This window comes from Polyodon spathula, chromosome 4 (assembly GCF_017654505.1).
Source record: "Polyodon spathula isolate WHYD16114869_AA chromosome 4, ASM1765450v1, whole genome shotgun sequence".
Classification (NCBI taxonomy): Eukaryota; Metazoa; Chordata; class Actinopteri; order Acipenseriformes; family Polyodontidae; genus Polyodon; species Polyodon spathula.
Genome location: NC_054537.1, coordinates 2,859,039 through 2,879,579, shown reverse-complemented (window position 1 = coordinate 2,879,579; position 20,541 = coordinate 2,859,039). Strand labels below are relative to the sequence as shown.

Here is a 20,541-nt window from a genome sequence, read left to right as displayed (position 1 = left end):
TAAACAGCGACTCTGCTCTTTAACCCTGTATTAATCATGCGAGTGTAATGCTGTAAACAGTGTCTCTGCTCTTTAACCCTGTATTAATCATGCGAGTGTAATGCTGTAAACAGCGACTCTGCTCTTTAACCCTGTATTAATCATGCGAGTGTAATGCTGTAAACAGTGTCTCTGCTCTTTAACCCTGTATTAATCATGCGAGTGTAATGCTGTAAACAGCGTCTCTGCTCTTTAACCCTGTATTAATCATGCGAGTGTAATGCTGTAAACAGCGTCTCTGCTCTTTAACCCTGTATTAATCATGCGAGTGTAATGCTGTAAACAGCGTCTCTGCTCTTTAACCCTGTATTAATCATGCGAGTGTAATGCTGTAAACAGTGACTCTGCTCTTTAACCCTGTATTAATCATGCGAGTGTAATGCTGTAAACAGTGTCTCTGCTCTTTAACCCTGTATTAATCATGCGAGTGTAATGCTGTAAACAGCGACTCTGCTCTTTAACCCTGTATTAATCATGCGAGTGTAATGCTGTAAACAGCGTCTCTGCTCTTTAACCCTGTATTAATCATGCGAGTGTAATGCTGTAAACAGTGACTCTGCTCTTTAACCCTGTATTAATCATGCGAGTGTAATGCTGTAAACAGTGTCTCTGCTCTTTAACCCTGTATTAATCATGTGAGTGTAATGCTGTAAACAGCGTCTCTGCTCTTTAACCCTGTATTAATCATGCGAGTGTAATGCTGTAAACAGTGTCTCTGCTCTTTAACCCTGTATTAATCATGCGAGTGTAATGCTGTAAACAGCGTCTCTGCTCTTTAACCCTGTATTAATCATGCGAGTGTAATGCTGTAAACAGTGTCTCTGCTCTTTAACCCTGTATTAATCATGCGAGTGTAATGCTGTAAACAGTGACTCTGCTCTTTAACCCTGTATTAATCATGCGAGTGTAATGCTGTAAACAGTGTCTCTGCTCTTTAACCCTGTATTAATCATGCGAGTGTAATGCTGTAAACAGCGTCTCTGCTCTTTAACCCTGTATTAATCATGCGAGTGTAATGCTGTAAACAGTGTCTCTGCTCTTTAACCCTGTATTAATCATGCGAGTGTAATGCTGTAAACAGTGTCTCTGCTCTTTAACCCTGTATTAATCATGCGAGTGTAATGCTGTAAACAGTGTCTCTGCTCTTTAACCCTGTATTAATCATGCGAGTGTAATGCTGTAAACAGCGTCTCTGCTCTTTAACCCTGTATTAATCATGCGAGTGTAATGCTGTAAACAGTGTCTCTGCTCTTTAACCCTGTATTAATCATGCGAGTGTAATGCTGTAAACAGTGTCTCTGCTCTTTAACCCTGTATTAATCATGCGAGTGTAATGCTGTAAACAGTGCCTCTGCTCTTTAACCCTGTATTAATCATGCGAGTGTAATGCTGTAAACAGTGTCTCTGCTCTTTAACCCTGTATTAATCATGCGAGTGTAATGCTGTAAACAGTGTCTCTGCTCTTTAACCCTGTATTAATCATGCGAGTGTAATGCTGTAAACAGTGACTCTGCTCTTTAACCCTGTATTAATCATGCGAGTGTAATGCTGTAAAAGCGTCTCTGCTCTTTAACCCTGTATTAATCATGCGAGTGTAATGCTGTAAACAGCGACTCTGCTCTTTAACCCTGTATTAATCATGCGAGTGTAATGCTGTAAAATGCTGTAAACTCTGCTCTTTAACCCTGTATTAATCATGCGAGTGTAATGCTGTAAACAGTGACTCTGCTCTTTAACCCTGTATTAATCATGCGAGTGTAATGCTGTAAACAGCGTCTCTGCTCTTTAACCCTGTATTAATCATGCGAGTGTAATGCTGTAAACAGTGACTCTGCTCTTTAACCCTGTATTAATCATGCGAGTGTAATGCTGTAAACAGCGTCTCTGCTCTTTAACCCTGTATTAATCATGCGAGTGTAATGCTGTAAACAGCGTCTCTGCTCTTTAACCCTGTATTAATCATGCGAGTGTAATGCTGTAAACAGCGTCTCTGCTCTTTAACCCTGTATTAATCATGCGAGTGTAATGCTGTAAACAGCGTCTCTGCTCTTTAACCCTGTATTAATCATGCGAGTGTAATGCTGTAAACAGCGTCTCTGCTCTTTAACCCTGTATTAATCATGCGAGTGTAATGCTGTAAACAGCGACTCTGCTCTTTAACCCTGCATTAATCATGCGAGTGTAATGCTGTAAAAAGCGTCTCTGCTCTTTAACCCTGTATTAATCATGCGAGTGTAATGCTGTAAACAGCGACTCTGCTCTTTAACCCTGTATTAATCATGCGAGTGTAATGCTGTAAACAGCGTCTCTGCTCTTTAACCCTGTATTAATCATGCGAGTGTAATGCTGTAAACAGCGTCTCTGCTCTTTAACCCTGTATTAATCATGCGAGTGTAATGCTGTAAACAGTGTCTCTGCTCTTTAACCCTGTATTAATCATGCGAGTGTAATGCTGTAAACAGTGTCTCTGCTCTTTAACCCTGTATTAATCATGCGAGTGTAATGCTGTAAACAGCGTCTCTGCTCTTTAACCCTGTATTAATCATGCGAGTGTAATGCTGTAAACAGCGACTCTGCTCTTTAACCCTGTATTAATCATGCGAGTGTAATGCTGTAAACAGCGACTCTGCTCTTTAACCCTGTATTAATCATGCGAGTGTAATGCTGTAAACAGTGTCTCTGCTCTTTAACCCTGTATTAATCATGCGAGTGTAATGCTGTAAACAGTGTCTCTGCTCTTTAACCCTGTATTAATCATGCGAGTGTAATGCTGTAAACAGTGACTCTGCTCTTTAACCCTGTATTAATCATGCGAGTGTAATGCTGTAAACAGTGTCTCTGCTCTTTAACCCTGTATTAATCATGCGAGTGTAATGCTGTAAACAGCGTCTCTGCTCTTTAACCCTGTATTAATCATGCGAGTGTAATGCTGTAAACAGCGTCTCTGCTCTTTAACCCTGTATTAATCATGCGAGTGTAATGCTGTAAACAGTGACTCTGCTCTTTAACCCTGTATTAATCATGCGAGTGTAATGCTGTAAACAGTGTCTCTGCTCTTTAACCCTGTATTAATCATGCGAGTGTAATGCTGTAAACAGTGTCTCTGCTCTTTAACCCGTATTAATCATGCGAGTGTAATGCTGTAAACAGCGACTCTGCTCTTTAACCCTGTATTAATCATGCGAGTGTAATGCTGTAAACAGCGACTCTGCTCTTTAACCCTGTATTAATCATGCAAGTGTAATGCTGTAAACAGTGCCTCTGCTCTTTAACCCTGTATTAATCATGCGAGTGTAATGCTGTAAACAGTGACTCTGCTCTTTAACCCTGTATTAATCATGCGAGTGTAATGCTGTAAACAGTGACTCTGCTCTTTAACCCTGCATTAATCATGCGAGTGTAATGCTGTAAACAGTGACTCTGCTCTTTAACCCTGTATTAATCATGCGAGTGTAATGCTGTAAACAGCGCCTCTGCTCTTTAACCCTGTATTAATCATGCGAGTGTAATGCTGTAAACAGTGACTCTGCTCTTTAACCCTGTATTAATCAGGTCAACGTCAGGCCCAGATGGTCTCTGAGATAAGTGGTTCTGATGGCAACAGTTTTTAAAATAACTGTCATGAAAGTGGGATTTATTCTTATTCTTAAAAAATCATAACACACCTGTGTGCAAAGTGTGAAGCTATTAGATGTTTATGCTTAATAACTTGTGGGTTACTGCTTTGTCCATAGAGCCCTATGTGAGATGTGGGCACAGATTGTTGTCAATTAATTTAATTATATATATAAAAAAACAGCAACAAACAATGTTAAAATAACTTTTATTTTGAAGACAAATACCTTCATGCCTCATTTGGGTTTTCCTTCTACAAAATCAGCAGACAAAACAGACTGCATCAAGTTTGATCCCAGCATATTTTTTGTGGATCTTTCCCATCAGTAAGATACAGCTACCTGTTATGCACTGAATACACAATGTTCACCTCATTTTGGCATGTCCAGAATACATTAGTGTACTTTTCACAAAAAATAAAACAGAAGAAAATTAAAAAAATCAAGAAAATGATTTCTGAAATATAATTGTTAAAAAGCTTTATGTACAATTAACACTGAGATCTTAATAGGCTTAAATAATATTGAAGAACCACATTTACACAACATAATGTTGGGACAGTGAGATTACCCACACTATTAAAGGAAATGTAACTTGACAGGAACATTCAAGCTGTCCAGAAAAGACTACATTTAAAACTACTGACTAAAGAAAATAGCTTTGAGTTGCAAATGGTTGCTGGCATGCACTTTAAACCCAGGAGAAATCTACAGCTGGGTGTTGACGTCAGACTATTCACATTTAAGGAAAACACGTATTAACAAGACCTGTGCCTCAAGAACTGTTACAGAGTTAAAGGTACTGAAAACAGCCAAACTGTGGTTGTGCCCTATTTTAACAGTACAACCACATTCCAAAGTCCTATTTGCTGGATTGGCTAGTATTGTCCTAAATAGGTTGCCACAAACTTCAATGCTACAAAACAATAACTTTGCAAGCATGCAAAGATGCATGGATGTGTTTGGACAATATTGAGAGTGACACCGAAAGGATGCCTTTATTGATTAAAGCTAGAGGCCCTCCAAATCTGAGGGAAAATCTGCAAAAAAAAACTGCAGAAATTTGTAAGTATATATCTGCTGAGTGTTCTGCGGAGCATCTTATGTGTTTAGTGTTGGTATTAATAATGGCTTTGTGACAGGGAGGACCCTGCTGCTGGTTCAGCTGCTCTGCTGCTTAGTAAAGAGGAGGGCTTGCCCGGAGTTGAGCTGATCGATTGGCATTCGAGGCTACTGCACGCCCATAGGCACACAGACGGTTGCTGAGCAAAAGATTGCTGTGTTTACATCCAGGAGGAGAGCATCCACTCAGAGAGATAACTACTACAGAACCCCTTCAACTGCAATCGGTGCATGTGAAGGCTCTGCCCAGCCAGGACCGTCAGGAAGGCCCGGAGTCACTGGGAGGCCAGGACTTCGAGAGCAACAGCAGTAGGTTAGTTTAATGGATTTGATCCCAAACTAAATATAGAGAGGGTTTTGTAGTGTAGTAGGCTCCTGGAGCAGGACGTCTCTTTTAGTGAGGCTATCGCTCTCCTTGTGTGACAAACCTTTATTTTTAGTTTGTTTCATTTTGTTAAATCCAGTGCTAGGATAACCATTGTTGGTGCCCTAGCACCTGGCCTGTGTTGTTTAATAAATCTGCACACCTGTGCGGCATGTCAACACCCATTGCTTTGTGTCTGATTCAGTGACGACCCACGTAAGTAGCATCACCCTGTAACAGGCTTATAAACATGTAAATCAAGTGAATATAATAATATCAAACAATGTGTGCATTGAGTACCTCCAATGAAATATATCAAGCACTTTTGTCAGTAAAATCTCACATGTTCAAAGCCTTAGTCTTTAATTAAGTCCTACTTTGTGAAGGAGACAAAACATCTGTTAATTTAACAAAACTAGACCCAAACAACTAAGTTACATATTTCAGGTTACTTTAGCAGGCGAATCTGTAGAAAACTGAGAATTCCGTGGAAGCCTGCGAATTCCCTGATTTCTGAGGAATTCTGTTACCCATAGATTTGAACGGCCTCTAGTTATAGCTGACACATTTTAAAAATGGTATGCTTGTGCTTGAAAATTTGAGAACATTTATATTCATTTTTTTTCAAGGTCAATTAAAGGAAACAGGCTTGTCAGAAAATATCCTCTGGGAAGGAAGATCTGCTCCCAAATGAAGGCACAGTACCTAAAACAAGTTTCCAGTAGCACTGTGGGTATCTCTCAGCACAAACCAAGCAAAACAAGAACAGTCTGACCTACTTTTGTTGTCATGGCACATGGTTTAAACACATTCAGAAAGAGTGCAGATACCTTGGACCCCATAAACCACATATCAACTCAAAGCTAGTAAACTGTATATTTTCAAGACTACAAGGATTCCTAGACCAGAACTAACTTAAAGAAAACATTGAAAAACAATGTCTGAATTTGCCCCAATATCTGAATTTTTTAATCAACAATATTTGGTGTGCTACTTTACATTAAAACAAAAAAACATATATATACAGCATACGAGCACAATCAGTAATGAAGGTTATCATGATTTAAAAATAGTATTGTTAATTACATAAAGTAGCCCCACAACAATGAGGACTGAATTTCATTTTTTTAAAACCCCAGCTGACCTCTGAAATGGAAGTTAGTATGCCCAGCTGAAATGCTTGTGCTATAAAAACTCCACCTAAGCATTCATTAATAGTTCTGCTCTTCAGCACACACACTGGGTACTGTGTGTCTGAAGAGATCCTTTCAAAAGAACCCTAACCCTCCTGCCCTGGGAGCCTCGCTGCTTCTGCAGTTGGGAGTCTTTCTACAATTTGTGGAATAAAACAGTGATGCCATTGTGATTTCAGAACCAAAGTCAAAGACTGTGTATGCACCATGCTCAATGTTCCCCCTGCTGGGATGACAGAACTGTGGTCAGGTGAAGCAGATAAATGCTGCTTTTCAGTCTGAGACACATGCTAACATAATACTGTTCAAGTACAAAGAAAGAAATAAAAAGAAAAAGCACTCAGTTGCGTATTGTATTGGAGAAGCAGGATTGTGCTTGGTATGGATATAAGGCTAACCCTCCTCCTCCTCCTCCTCCTCTTCCATTTTTTCTTCAAACAGTTTATCAGGAAGCCTAAAACATTCTTCAAAAAAGTTCACAAGAGATTGGTATAGGTGTTGCTTTATGCCTTCATTATGCATGAAATGTCCCTCATCTGGATAGATCTGAAAAAAATATAACAAAAAATAAGAAACAAAATAAATAAATAGTAATAATATTATTGATTGTTAACAGGTTTGCAAAGCTTCAAAATACCCTGCACATGGCTGGCGGTATTCTATATAACTTAATAGTTGCTAGAGATTATTATTGGGAGATTTGTTATCTGTTTTACTAAATGTCTTGGTGTCCTTGAACACATAACCCTCCATTCTTCAAATATATATTATCTTATTGATTTTTTGGGATGACAAATGATTGAAATGGGACATAAATCTATCGGTATCCCTGATTATTGTTATTATTAATTCCTGATTATTGATTATTATTGTCCTCTTAAAAAAGCAGGAAAAAAATGAACTAGGGAGAAAATGTAAATTAAATGTTTAGTATTGCTACAGACAAGACAATCACAAGCAGAGAATGATTCCAACTGGTGCATCCCTCGGCAGCAGGCAACACACGCACGCACACACGCGCATAACATACACATAACACTAAACAAGTCACGACAAACAAACAAACACAGTGTCGTTACAATAGAATAAAACAAGAATATTATCATTTCCCTCACACTGGATCTCATTTAGGCTCAACATCTGAGTATAAAAATATATACAGAGTCTAACCTAAACCTAACCCTAAACCTTTTCTGATACAATTCTGTACTTGCATATATATTGCAAAAAGGTGTGCACGTTAGTTACATTGTAACCATGCATAATACCATTGTAATGATGTGTAAGTACACATGTACTTTGCAAGTAACTTGTAAACACACAGTAATTAATGGCCTGTGATGCAAATTTGTTATCAAATTATTCTATGAAGCATGAAAGGCATCTCTTACCTGAAGTGAGTAATTCGCTTTTGCACTGATTAGATGAGAAATGAAGTCTGCAGTATGCTGGAAATGAACTTTCTCTGTAAAGATAAACCCCTCTTTAGTAGATGAAGTGTACATTTTACACAAAGAACAAAGAACAACTGCAAGTGTAGATGTGTGATCACTTACCATCTGCGGTTGGGTGAATAATCAAATATGTTTTGTCATTTATCTGTGCTGCACGAGGAGCTAACTTAGCCATCTGTCAAAATATGAAACATAATCGCAAGAATTGGATTTTGAAAAATGTAAAACAATTACACATGTATTTGAAATGAGAACAGTTAGACTACTTTGTACAGACCTCATAAGCTCTACTGTCCTTTTCTGGTGATCCTAAATATCGTTCTGAAAATGCAGATGCTGAAAGAGAATAGTTGAAACCATAATCATTGAAATACATGCTGCGTACTGTTACTTAAACAGGCTCTCACAATATGCTTATTCAGGCTGTGCAGCTAACTTCTCTTCTGTCTTTTTATTGTCATTATAACCTTCTGACATCTGCTTTACAGAGTTCCTATTAATATACATGAATACATCCTATCTGAGTTTCTACTTTCACACTTCTTTCATTATTTTATTGAGCTCCTCAGTAAACACCCAGTAAAGCCCCTATCTGAGTTTCTACTTTCACACTTCTTTCATTATTTTATTGAGCTCCTCAGTAAACACCCAGTAAAGCCCCTATCCGTTACTTAAATAGCCAGACCACTGGAGGGAAACATTAAAGAATGTGATTAAGAGTTGACTTTGAAAAAAAAAACATGCAATTTGAGTGACTGCAATAAGCACCATATAATGTTAACAGCTGAAGATACCTGACGAATGTGCTTTGCTGATACATTGAACAGTAAAAGAACATTTTAGGAAACCGCTGTAATGCATTGAACCAGCCTGTGTTCCAACAACTCAGCACATCCCCACTAAGGCTTTAAACATGCGGACAGCCTATTAATGATTTACAGCATGTAGAGATTCCAATCTGGTCATCATGCCACATTAAACAAGGGGCCACTCCTCTGGTTTAAAGTCACTCCTGCTGATCGCATCACAAGCTGCTGTTAGTAAAGTACTTCAGCCACACAGCCCTTGTCCTCGGTCAGCTGCTTTCTGTCCATGATCAGTGATTACACATTGTGCTTACCATACAGCGTAAAGTCTGTGATTGGAGAAAGGGCGGCTCCACACTGTAATGGGGAATCTTCAGAGGTGAGCAGCAGAGTGGTTAAATAACCTCCATATACCTGGAAACAGGAAACACACAGCATGCACACAATACAAACACAGGTCATGAATTAGTAAAGGTCCTTGGTGCAATTACACCCTTTGAACACCTGATGGCACTGAATGCAAACCCAAACTGATGATGAATCTGCAATCAGAATAAACAAATGACCACGACACAATATAAATGACACAACCATAGCTTATACATTGTGCATAACTTCAAAAACACTCAATCAAAACTGACATGTTGTAAGTGTCAGGTGTTTGTCTGCTTGACTCTCTTGTGAGTTTTGCGAATGCATCCTATGACTCTTCTATCCATTCAGCTCGGATTTTTAATACAGTAAATGTTCTGATCTCAAAGCTACTGAACGTGATTTACCAAATCACTGACACCAACTATCATGTACTGATATTACTGAGCTGCATATATGAATATCATCACAGGTGCTTCCATTTATGATCCAGATCTCCACATGCTGCCTCTCCAAATGATCAAAAATAGAGAAATCAGTCAGGGATTGACGGAATAAAAGAGAAAAGAATAGAGTAGGTGTCATAGAACTCAGATCTGTCAGGGATTGACTGAATAAAAGAGAAGAGAGGACAGTAGCTGTCAGAACTCAGATCTGTCAGGGATTGACTGAATATAAAAGAAGAGCAGACAGTAGCTGTCACAAAACTCAGATCTGTCAGGGGTTGACTGAATATAAACGAAGAGCAGACAGTAGCTGTCACAGAACTCAGATCTGTCAGGGGTTGACTGAATATAAAAGAAGAGCAGACAGCTGTCATAGAACTCAGATCTGTCAGGGATTGACTGAATAAAAGAGAAGAGCATATAGTATGTGTCATAGAACTCAGATCTGTCAGGGATTTACTGAATAAAAAAGAGCAGAGGACAGTAGCTGCCATAGAATTCAGATCTGTCAGGGATTGACTGAATTAAAAAGAAGAGCAGCCAGTAGCTGTCAGAACTCAGATCTGTCAGGGGTTGACTGAATATAAAAGAAGAGCAGACAGTAGCTGTCACAGAACTCACATCTGTCAGGGGTTGACTAAATATAAAAGAAGAGCAGACAGTAGCTGTCATAGAACTCAGATCTATCAGGGGTTGACTGAATATAAAAGAAGAGCAGACAGTAGCTGTCATAGAACTCAGATTTGTCAGGGATTGACTGAATAAAAGAGAAGAGCATATAGTATGTGTCATAGAACTCAGATCTGTCAGGGATTGACTGAATTAAAAAGAAGAGCAGACAGTAGCTGTCACAGAACTCAGATCTGTCAGGGGTTGACTGAATATAAAAGAAGAGCAGACAGTAGCTGTCATAGAACTCAGATCTGTCAGGGGTTGACTGAATGTAAAAGAAGAGCAGACAGTAGCTGTCATAGAACTCAGGCAACATTGTAGGCAAGTCTTTCTAAAGTGGTAATATCAGACTCTGAGTTAATGCACTCCATGGAAATGTTTATATTAAAATAATTTATATTAAAATGAGTTGCACAAGAAACATTAATGCAAGTGTAAATATTTTGTATATATACACTACCAGTCAAAAGTATTAGAACACCCCCATTTTTTTCTATTGAAATTTAAGCAGTTGAAGTCCAGTGCATAACCTGAAATGGTACAAAGGTAAGCGGTAAACTGCCAGAGGTTAAAAACAACTTACAGCTGTTCTGCAGCAATGGAAGTAAATTAAGCCTTGAAAGTTGATGCTAACAATTCCTACAGGTGTCCCAACTTTTGTTGATTACTTACAAACCCTCTGTCTGTATAAAATCAGTGTTGGAACAGATTGTGTTACTACACCCTCTTAAGCATTATTTGGACAGTATTGTACTGCAGGAAGTTGTATATTGCTATCACAATGGCGAGAAAAAGGCAATTAACAAAGGAAGACAGACAGACCATTATAACCCTTAAAAGTGTAGGTCTTTCCTTTAGAGAAACTGCAAAGAAAGCCAAGGTATCAGTGAGTACAGTTTCCTACACCACTAAAAGGCACTTGGAAACTGAAGGAAACTGACAGGAAGAGGTCTGGCAGACCCAAAGTCACAACAGAATCAGAAGACAAGTTTCTGAGAGTCAACAGCTTGCGTGATAGGTGGCTCACAGGACAACAGCTTCAAGCACAGCTTAACACTGGTCGAAGTAAGCAAGTCTCAGTTTCACCTGTGAAGAGAAGACTTCGAGCTGCAGGTTTGACAGGTCAAGTGGCAGTAAGAAAGCCATTGCTAAGACAGCAAAATAAGAAAAAGAGGCTTGCCTGGGCCACTAAGCACTTCCAGTGGACTACTGAAGACTGGAAGAAGGTGTTATGGATCGATGAATCAAAATTTGAAATCTTCGGTTCATCACGCAGGCTTTTGTATGCCATCGAGTAGGCGAAAGGATGGTTCCTCAGTGTGTGACACCAACTGTCAACCATGGAGGAGGAAGCTTGATGGTCTGGGGCTCTGTTGCTGGATCCAGAGTCAGCGACTTGCACAGAGTGAGTGGCACCGTGAACCAAAACGGCTACCACAGCATTTTGCAGCGCCATGCAATACCCTCTGGTATACACCTACTTGGTCAGGAGTTCATCCTACCGCAAGATAATGACCCAAAACATACCTCCAGGCTATGTCAGAACTACCTTAGAAGAATAAGACGGTAGGCTTCAAATCATGGAATGGTCAGCACAGTCTCCAGACTTAAACCCCATCGAGCTGGTTTGGGATGAACTGGACAGAAGGGTGAAAGCAAAGCAACCTACAAGTGCAACACATTTGTGGGAACCTGCAACAGTGTTGGGAAGAACTTTCTGAACAATATTTGATTTCCATTGCAGAAAGAATGCCACAAGTGTGTTCAGCTGTTATATCTGCAAAAGGTGGCTACTTTGATGAGTCAAAAATTTAGATAAAATTTTGTTAAACAAAACGATTCCATGATTTCTTTTTATCTCCAATTGTTTATTTGTTTTACACTTTAATTTCAGAGTACATTGAGATATTAAACTGCGTAACTTTCAATAAAAACTGGAAAAATAGAGGTGTTCTAAAACTTTTGACGGGTAGTGTAAAGTACAAACAGAACAGAATAACTCAATTATAAGCCTTGAATTGTAGCTAAGAATTGAATTGCCTATAAGTACACTGCATCACTATACTGAACTGTTGACCTGGGAAGTGGTCAAGAGGTTTTCTATGGGTAACAGTTCAACATAGTACAATCTGTTAACTGCAATCCACATACAACATATGACACCACAACAGCTTGCACTTTCTGATAAACAAGATATTTTGAATAAATGTAGCATATGGAGAACTGTATCTTTTCACAGCAGTATCTAGGTTTTTTTTTATTTTTTATTGGCTATACTTGTAATGATGTGTGCCTTTAGCTCCCTTCATCTTGAAGAAAGTGCTGACAAGCAGTCTGGGTTTTTCTTGAGCACTTGGATACTACTGTAATGCACTGAAGTGCACAGGGGATATACACTGGACCATATTCATGAGTCATTCGAGGTGCCCAGTAAATACAATTCAGACCTCAGCATTTAATAGTGTTACACACTAGTGTATACACACAGCTATGGACAAAAGTTTAACATTACCTAGAATTGTAGAATGTTAACCTTTTATTTAACATCATGTAATAAAATAACTTTGGAAATTATATCACAATGTCTACTGGAAACCATAATAGTAGTACAGTATTTCATGTTAGATTTCGAAATGTTACTTTTTTCAATGTTTGACAGTTTTTCGTGTATGGAAAACTACAAAGCTGTATGTAATTCAATATGTTAATTTAACATTATTTAGCTGGTTTCATTTGATTTTATGAAGCAAATTAATTAATTCTATAGGATGATGCAAAACTTTTGTCCATCGCTGTACAGTTATGATATATTGAATATGCCTGGTATATTCAATATTTGTGGAATGAGTGGTAAATACAAATATGTACCAAACACGATGATTTTTGTGTGTATGAACAGACATGATTTAAAATCTAGTTTTTGTTGCAACAAAGTCTACAGTATATTAAATAAAAAACAACATCACACAAACTAATTAATTTGAATACTGAGAAGTGAGTCACTGTCTATATCAAATACAGTATATCATCAAAAACAGTTACATTTGAAAAAACAACTGTCACATCTGACATGTATGATCATGTTGCAGCAAAAGTGCTGTGCTGCCTTACAGCAGATATCATGTCCAGAGTGAGGTTGCCCTAACTAAAACCATATGATGTAACAATAGATATTACCTCTCCAAAAGCCCCAATTCTGGTTTTGTCAATGTATGGCTCTTTAGATATAAAGCTGCAAAAACAAAAACATGTTTTTGTTTTAGACAAAGATTCTTCCCAAGTGCATTTCTCTAGCTGTACATTTCTCCAGAAAGAAAAAAATCTAATTTTTATGTCATTTATTTTCTTCAAAATAACTCAAATTGATGCTTGACAGGAACGATGAACAAATATTCTTCACTCACAGCTTCAAATAAATGACCAATACAAAATAAAAACCACCTTTAACACGATGAGTGTGTTTTATACATACAATCTGAGACCTACAAAATGATGGAAACATGTAGTAGATCCGATTTTACTGTTATTATTTTGAGCACCATGCACTTTAAATAAACCCAACACTTTCCTAATATAAATGATGTTTCTTTTTATTTAGATAAGGCATGCATATAGAGGCTTGTAAGAAGTGTTAATTCATGCATGAATGCATGCCTTCTACATGTGATCAACATCATGTGTTTCAAAGGAGCATAGCATGAATACAGGTAATTAAATCCATATGAATTAACAGGACTGCATTCAAAATGAATGACTTCAGAACTCAGAGGAGGTGCACAAGATATTCAGGTGTTATTCCTGTGGCATTCAGCTGGAATTCATTATGAATTTGCACCATTATTTAAAAGTGTTACCCATTATAGATTACGACGCTGTTTGCTTTCTACCTTAAAGTAGATTTAGTTTAATTCCTAATAACTCATACCTGAGAACTTGTAATAAACCCTGTTCTTCGAAAAATCCTAGTTTTCGCTGAACTGTGTGTAAAAGTTTGGTCCCTTGGAAACCGCTGCCATGGCCATCAAAGCGTATTACAATGGTGCTGAAACTGCTGACCAGGACAGTGGCCCAATCCACCTGGTACTTTTCTGTCACCATCTTTCCACCTGGCGTGCCATCGCTGGAATAAATCAAATACAAAATAAAGAACATACCAGATGTTAAATAGTAAACAGTCATGAACACAAAATACCACGGTTATCTTGACTAAGAGTTTATGAAAAGATTTCAAAAATTATTTCACATGCTGGGATTCAATTGAATCCCACCACAGATGTATCTATAGATGCACAGATCAATCAGGGTTGGGTGTTCGTGATTAGAGAATGGGAGAGAGAGAGAGAGGGAGATACTTGTTTGTTTAATGTTCATCCACTGTTTGTTTGTTTGTCTATTTGTTTTTGGCCAACATGCTGTTTTGTTTGTGCGCAGTGTTTTGTTTTGTTCAACTGTTTTATTTGTTTATCTATAATAAATGCGTGAGCAGCGCATTCACATTTCACTGGCAGTGCTGTGTGTGCTTCTTCCAGGTCTGACGTCATCACTCAGGCCAGCTTGCCTCACTGACACACAGAGGTAAACCAGCAACTACGCTTTGCACACAAAGAGGTGCACAAACTATACAAAACAGCAGCTATTTGGCAGTGCGTTCAAGAAGCATAAAGATCCTCCATGAACACACACCCACAGCGTGTCCGCTGCTGCTTCCAGACATTGGTAACTGATAGCATTGCTTCATTTCTCTTAATAACATTACTGTGTTTGATGATAATGAGTATGCTGGTCATTACATTAATGTAAGGGTTCTGTATAGTGTGTATAATGAATGTCATGTGAAATAAGTATAGTCCAATTCATAAGACTTTGTACTATAATATTTCCTGTCAGGTTTAGGAAACACTCTAACACATGGCTTCATTCGAATATATTTACACAGTTCACTTACAATAAGTGCATTACAGTATTAACAGTGCACAGTGGTACTCATTGAACTAACGGTAACTGTATATTACTAGAACTAATTTAGCAAACATCAACACAAATGAATCACACAAGGCAGTAATTATAACTGTGCTTTAGTAAAGGTCATTCCATAGCAGGGAACAAAGGGGGAAGCAAAATACTGCTGCAGGTATAAATCTGCTGTAACATACTGTATGGCAGAGATTGGAAATGGCCATTCTGTTGTTAGTACTCTGCGTGTGTCTAAAGTACAGTGTGCTAGATTTAGAGTTTTCACTACTGTAATGTTGGGGTTGTTGGCGCCTTTGCTTTTCTTTTTTTTCCTTCAGATGATAATATTACTTTGAATTTCCTTTACAGCTCTTCACAATTCCCAGCAGTGACCAGATCTGGGAAGGTGCTGTTTAATTTAACTTGTTGGAGTAGCCGCTTGGCTCCATGATGGAACCCCAGTATTCTCACATTCCCATTCTAGATCCTCGGAATTGTGATTCCACTGTTCATTGTGTGAGGCACAACATTGAAAAGACCTACACCAAGAGGAGCAGAGGATAGTGTGCAGTGTCCACAAAGCCAGCAGGTTTCAGGATCTGTAGTGTTAGTGCTAAAAAAACACAACAAAACAACGTTATTGTCATTAAAAGCACAAAAAGAACATCCTCTACTCTGAAAAATTCAATCATCACTGCATCATGTTCTTTAAATGACACCTACCCTACAGTTTGTAACACCTGTCTTACCTTTTATTAGCTTTATTAAACTGGTGCTTTAACTGAGCTATGATTCTTTTGTTTCCTCATTTTTGTACAATAATCAGAATATTCAAATAATTCAGACACACTCTTGCATTCTGGGGCAAAGATATTGGTATCCAAAGTCAGCAATAGGGAAGAGTTAGGCATGATTTACACCCGGTTCATTTGCTGTGATTTTCCTTAGCCCTGGCAGCATCTGTTCAGCTGCTGGTCAGAAGCAAGAAATACATTGAAAATGACTGCACTGAGCACGCAGCAAAGCCCCTGCACCCTGCTGCACAATTAACAGGTTTGTTTTATATTTCAATAAAGAACCCACATTGTCTCACAAATAAACACTACAGGTGAGTGATTTACGACAGTATTTTGTTGAAAAGGCGTAAGCCTACCTATGATTTCCTGCAAATGAGTTGCATCAATAATGTTTTCTAATACCCACAATATTGTGACTCAAAGACACACATGTAATTATAACAAATTGTTCAAACAGTACTCTACAACAGATCAAAATAAGATTGACACCACCAGTAATTATATAATCCTGCTCCAGAACTGAAAACCTGTCTTTTCAATGCTGTCTTAACATTAATGAATGCTAAGATCTTTCTGTGCTTTGGCCAACATCCAATTTCTCATGTAAAGTGAATGTAAATGATTTTAGAGCTAATCAATAAATAAAAGTGAATTCAAACATAACGTTCAGGCAAGCATTAACTACAAAGAAACGCTTCAGGAATGAACAGTCCTTCAAACGTAACTACAAAGAAACGCGTCAGGAATTAACAATCCTTCCTGCTGCAGACGGATCTTTATGGTCCTGTAATTTCAATTGAGGGCATGTCATGCATTTTAAAAAAGCTTTCTCAATTTAAATGCTAGTATTGGACCATTGTGACGTTAGAAGGAAATAAAAGGGCAAACATAAATAAGACGCACTCAGTGCTGAATAAATAATGCAGCTTTCCTGGCTGATGTGGTGATGTTGAAGGTGGAGGCTAAATAAGCCTAGGGGTGTAGACTAAAAATGTATTGGTAATAATATGATAGAAAATGTGTTGGCAATATTAAATCAGTTTGCTGGAGGTGACATTGGCATGAGTAGAGTTGTTGAATGTTAAGGCATTTGCACAAAAGTATGGGAAAGGAGACATATGGTAAACAATTAACCACATTAACCTTGTAAAGGGGAGTAGTTAGTGGTTGGTTGCACCCGAGTGGAGTAACAGCTGAATAACTAATTATATTGCTGACAAGTATAATTAGTAAGATTATTATAAGAAATAATCTGACCTGCCAAAAACAAACATGGTCATATGATCCTCTAGGCATATACAGCTGTGATCAATTATTAAACAAGAAGCACAGGAAACAGAACTGACTCGGTGACTTCACAAGCGCAAGCACAGGAAACAGAACTAACTCAGTGACTTCACAAGCGCAAGCACAGGAAACAGAACTAACTCAGTGACTTCACAAGCGCAAGCACAGGAAACAGAACTGACTCAGTGACTTCACAAGCGCAAGCACAGGAAACAGAACTGACTCAGTGACTTCACAAGCGCAAGCACAGGAAACAGAACTAACTCTCACAAGCGCAAGCACAGGAAACAGAACTAACTCAGTGACTTCACAAGCGCAAGCACAGGAAACAGAACTAACTCAGTGACTTCACAAGCGCAAGCACAGGAAACAGAACTAACTCAGTGACTTCACAAGCGCAAGCACAGGAAACAGAACTAACTCAGTGACTTCACAAGCGCAAGCACAGGAAACAGAACTAACTCAGTGACTTCACAAGCACAGAAAACAGAACTAACTCAGTGATGTCACAAGTGCAAGCACAGGAAACAGAACTAACTCAGTGACTTCACAAGCGCAAGCACAGGAAACAGAACTAACTCAGTGACTTCACAAGTGCAAGAACGAGAAACAGAACTAACTCAGTGACTTCACAAGCGCAAGCACATATACTGCCAGAGAAAGCACAGATCTAGTAGCAAGCAGGTCATGGTTCAAGATCACAGATGCATAATGGCCCAAGCACAGAACCCATCACCACTAAATAATGTGAGTGACACAATTAAACTTTGCACACCCTATTGTTCTGCCTTTAAGGCCATTCTGGTTTTGGTCAGTCAGTGTATTATTCGAGTTATATTTCCTGAGAAAGTCATACAATATATGTTTTTACTACTGCAGGTTTTTACTTCTTATGTTTGAATAAATGAAATCTTCACATGCTAAGCGCCATGTGATGAAAATAGATTCTAGTTAACCGAACATTCTTCAGGAAAATGCATTGTTATTGCACAATACATACTGTAGTCATCTATGTTTATGTCTTGGTACTCCACTTTTGGCATCTGCATGGAATCATGAGTCTTCTTTACCATTTCATTGGTCTCCAAATCATAAACTCCTGGAATGAGAGAAAAACACAATTCTGTAGTACTTTTAAAATAATAATTATTCCTGGTCTTCCATAGTAGGTATTTGTGGAAACTGTGTGTTATTACAAAAAATGAAATGGAAAGGATAGTTTGTTATCACGTAATTACATCAGGTAGCTAAAGATTACTGACCAGATCATGTACGGTCTAGAATCATTGCTATTTTACCATCTCATTACAATGTAATTACATGTCTGTTCATGTAAGAGCAGGAATCATTGCTATTTTACCATCTCATTACAATGTAATTACACGTCTGTTCATGTAAGAGCAGGAATCATTGCTATTTTACCATCTCATTACAATGTAATTACACGTCTGTTCATGTAAGAGCAGGAATGATTGCTATTTTACCATCTCATTACAATGTAATTACACGTCTGTTCATGTAAGAGCAGGAATCATTGCTATTTTACCATCTCATTACAATGTAATTACACGTCTGTTCATGTAAGAGCAGGAATCATTGCTATTTTACCATCTCATGTAATCTAAAGTGCTAGCAAGTGGTCCAAGAGTTGTCTGTGAAAGAAAGACTGAGAGTCACAGTACTGTGATCTTTACAGGACTATTGGACAAATGAATACCATGCATACGATGCAAACTAAAAGTAAGGATGCCGCTCTGAATACCCTGATATTGTGTTTCTGGGATCACTTGCATATAATAAACAAATGCACAATACACTAATAGCAGTATTTAACTGAGTCTGTTGGAGTTTAACACAGCTGTTATAAGGAAGTACACCATTCTCCAGCAAGCGGACACTGCTCTCCCATTGTTTTCTATGGAGGTCAGTCGTGCTGTTATTACTCAGTAGCTGAACAGATGCCCCTAATTATCGACTCCTGTCCTGAAAGCACTGCTTCCTGATGAAACGCTGCACAGGGCTGCTCGAGCCCTGCTCTCAATAGCCTAACTCTCTCACTGCACTGCTATGGTTATTTCACACAGACAGGTTTTAGTATAATAGTGATAACGACACTGCTGTGGTTAGTATAATAGTGATAATGACACTGCTGTGGTTAGTATAATGGTGATAATGACACTGCTGTGGTTAGTATAATGGTGATAATGACACTGCTGTGGTTAGTATAATGGTGATAATGACACTGCTGTGGTTAGTATAATGGTAATAATGACACTGCTGTGGTTAGTATAATGGTGATAATGACACTGCTGTGGTCAGTATAATAGTGATAATGACACTGCTGTGGTTAGTATAATGGTGATAATGACACTGCTGTGGTTAGTATAATAGTGATAATGACACTGCTGTGCTTGTTCCTCTGTTATAATGAACCCTGGCTCTGTGGCCTCGGGACTTCCATTATCACCTTGTAACGTACAACCGCAATGTCATTATCCCTTACATAACAAATACAAGACTCAATTAACAGTTTAAAGAAAGAGTCCTAGTTTAAGCAGTCAGGGTTTTAGAATGTGAGTACCGGAATCGCGAGTAGTGACAGTATAGCCTATATAATATTATACTATTTTTATCGTGCTGTTTCAGACTTAAATGATTTCTATCAACATCTATTGATTTCCTACTGGTTCTGTTTACATAACCCCTGCCATTCTTGTCCTTTCCCACAGTGCTAATTCCCTGCTCTTTGACAGAACCACACAGGCACTCCTGAGGACCCAATGGGATAAACAGCATGACTTGCTTAAGTGGTTTCACATCATTTGCAGGTTACTCAGGTTAAATGATTGACAAGTTGGGAGGTTCTGTTAGGATAAACAAAGCTATAGTGCTCTTTACCATAAGTAATTCTACTTCATATACACATTTGTATGGTAAAAAATATCAACAGGATCTGACTTTGTTTATTCTGAACAGCATTTTGCTTTTTGAGTAAAGACATGATTCCCACAATCAATCACAGCGACAACATAAAAGCAAGGTGTTTTTTTTAAAAAAAAATTTATAATAATGACAGCACACGTGTTAAAGTCGCTGGCTCTTACTTATGTGCTAATTCCACTTCTCCAGTGTAAAGAATTGTAAAAGCAGTGTGCACAATGTTACCTTACTGTCCCTTACAATTGTGTACCAATGTAAAAAACATGGACCTCAATGTGCACACTGATCTCCAACAAGTATTGCTATAGATGAATGAGAGCAGAGTGACTGAGGGAGTGCTGTATTTATTACCTGTTTAACCCCAATCACACCCCTTGCTTACAGTATATCTTGGTATCCATGAATAGATAATCAGCAAGGATTTGAAAGCTTTTAATGAACAATCTGTCACAAACATGTAAACAAGCATGTAAATGAACACA

At 38.3% G+C, this 20,541-nt stretch overlaps 1 protein-coding gene across 4 annotated transcripts in view; it reads right to left on the bottom strand.

The window, feature by feature from the left end:
* Positions 1–3,846: 3,846 nt before the first annotated feature.
* Positions 3,847–20,541, bottom strand: part of LOC121314057 (dipeptidyl aminopeptidase-like protein 6) — a 277,540-nt gene continuing 260,845 nt past the window's right edge. For all 4 annotated transcript variants that reach the window (XM_041246865.1, XM_041246867.1, XM_041246863.1 and 1 more), the window contains exons 18-26: positions 18,120–18,218; positions 15,579–15,648; positions 14,008–14,202; positions 13,260–13,314; positions 8,907–9,006; positions 8,064–8,122; positions 7,889–7,961; positions 7,724–7,797; positions 3,847–6,878 (exon numbers count right to left, since the gene is read on the bottom strand). In XM_041246865.1, coding sequence (XP_041102799.1) covers positions 6,726–6,878; positions 7,724–7,797; positions 7,889–7,961; positions 8,064–8,122; positions 8,907–9,006; positions 13,260–13,314; positions 14,008–14,202; positions 15,579–15,648; positions 18,120–18,218 — 878 coding nt within the window. In that variant the 3' untranslated portion in view covers positions 3,847–6,725. The remainder of the gene's footprint in view (positions 6,879–7,723; positions 7,798–7,888; positions 7,962–8,063; positions 8,123–8,906; positions 9,007–13,259; positions 13,315–14,007; positions 14,203–15,578; positions 15,649–18,119; positions 18,219–20,541) is intronic.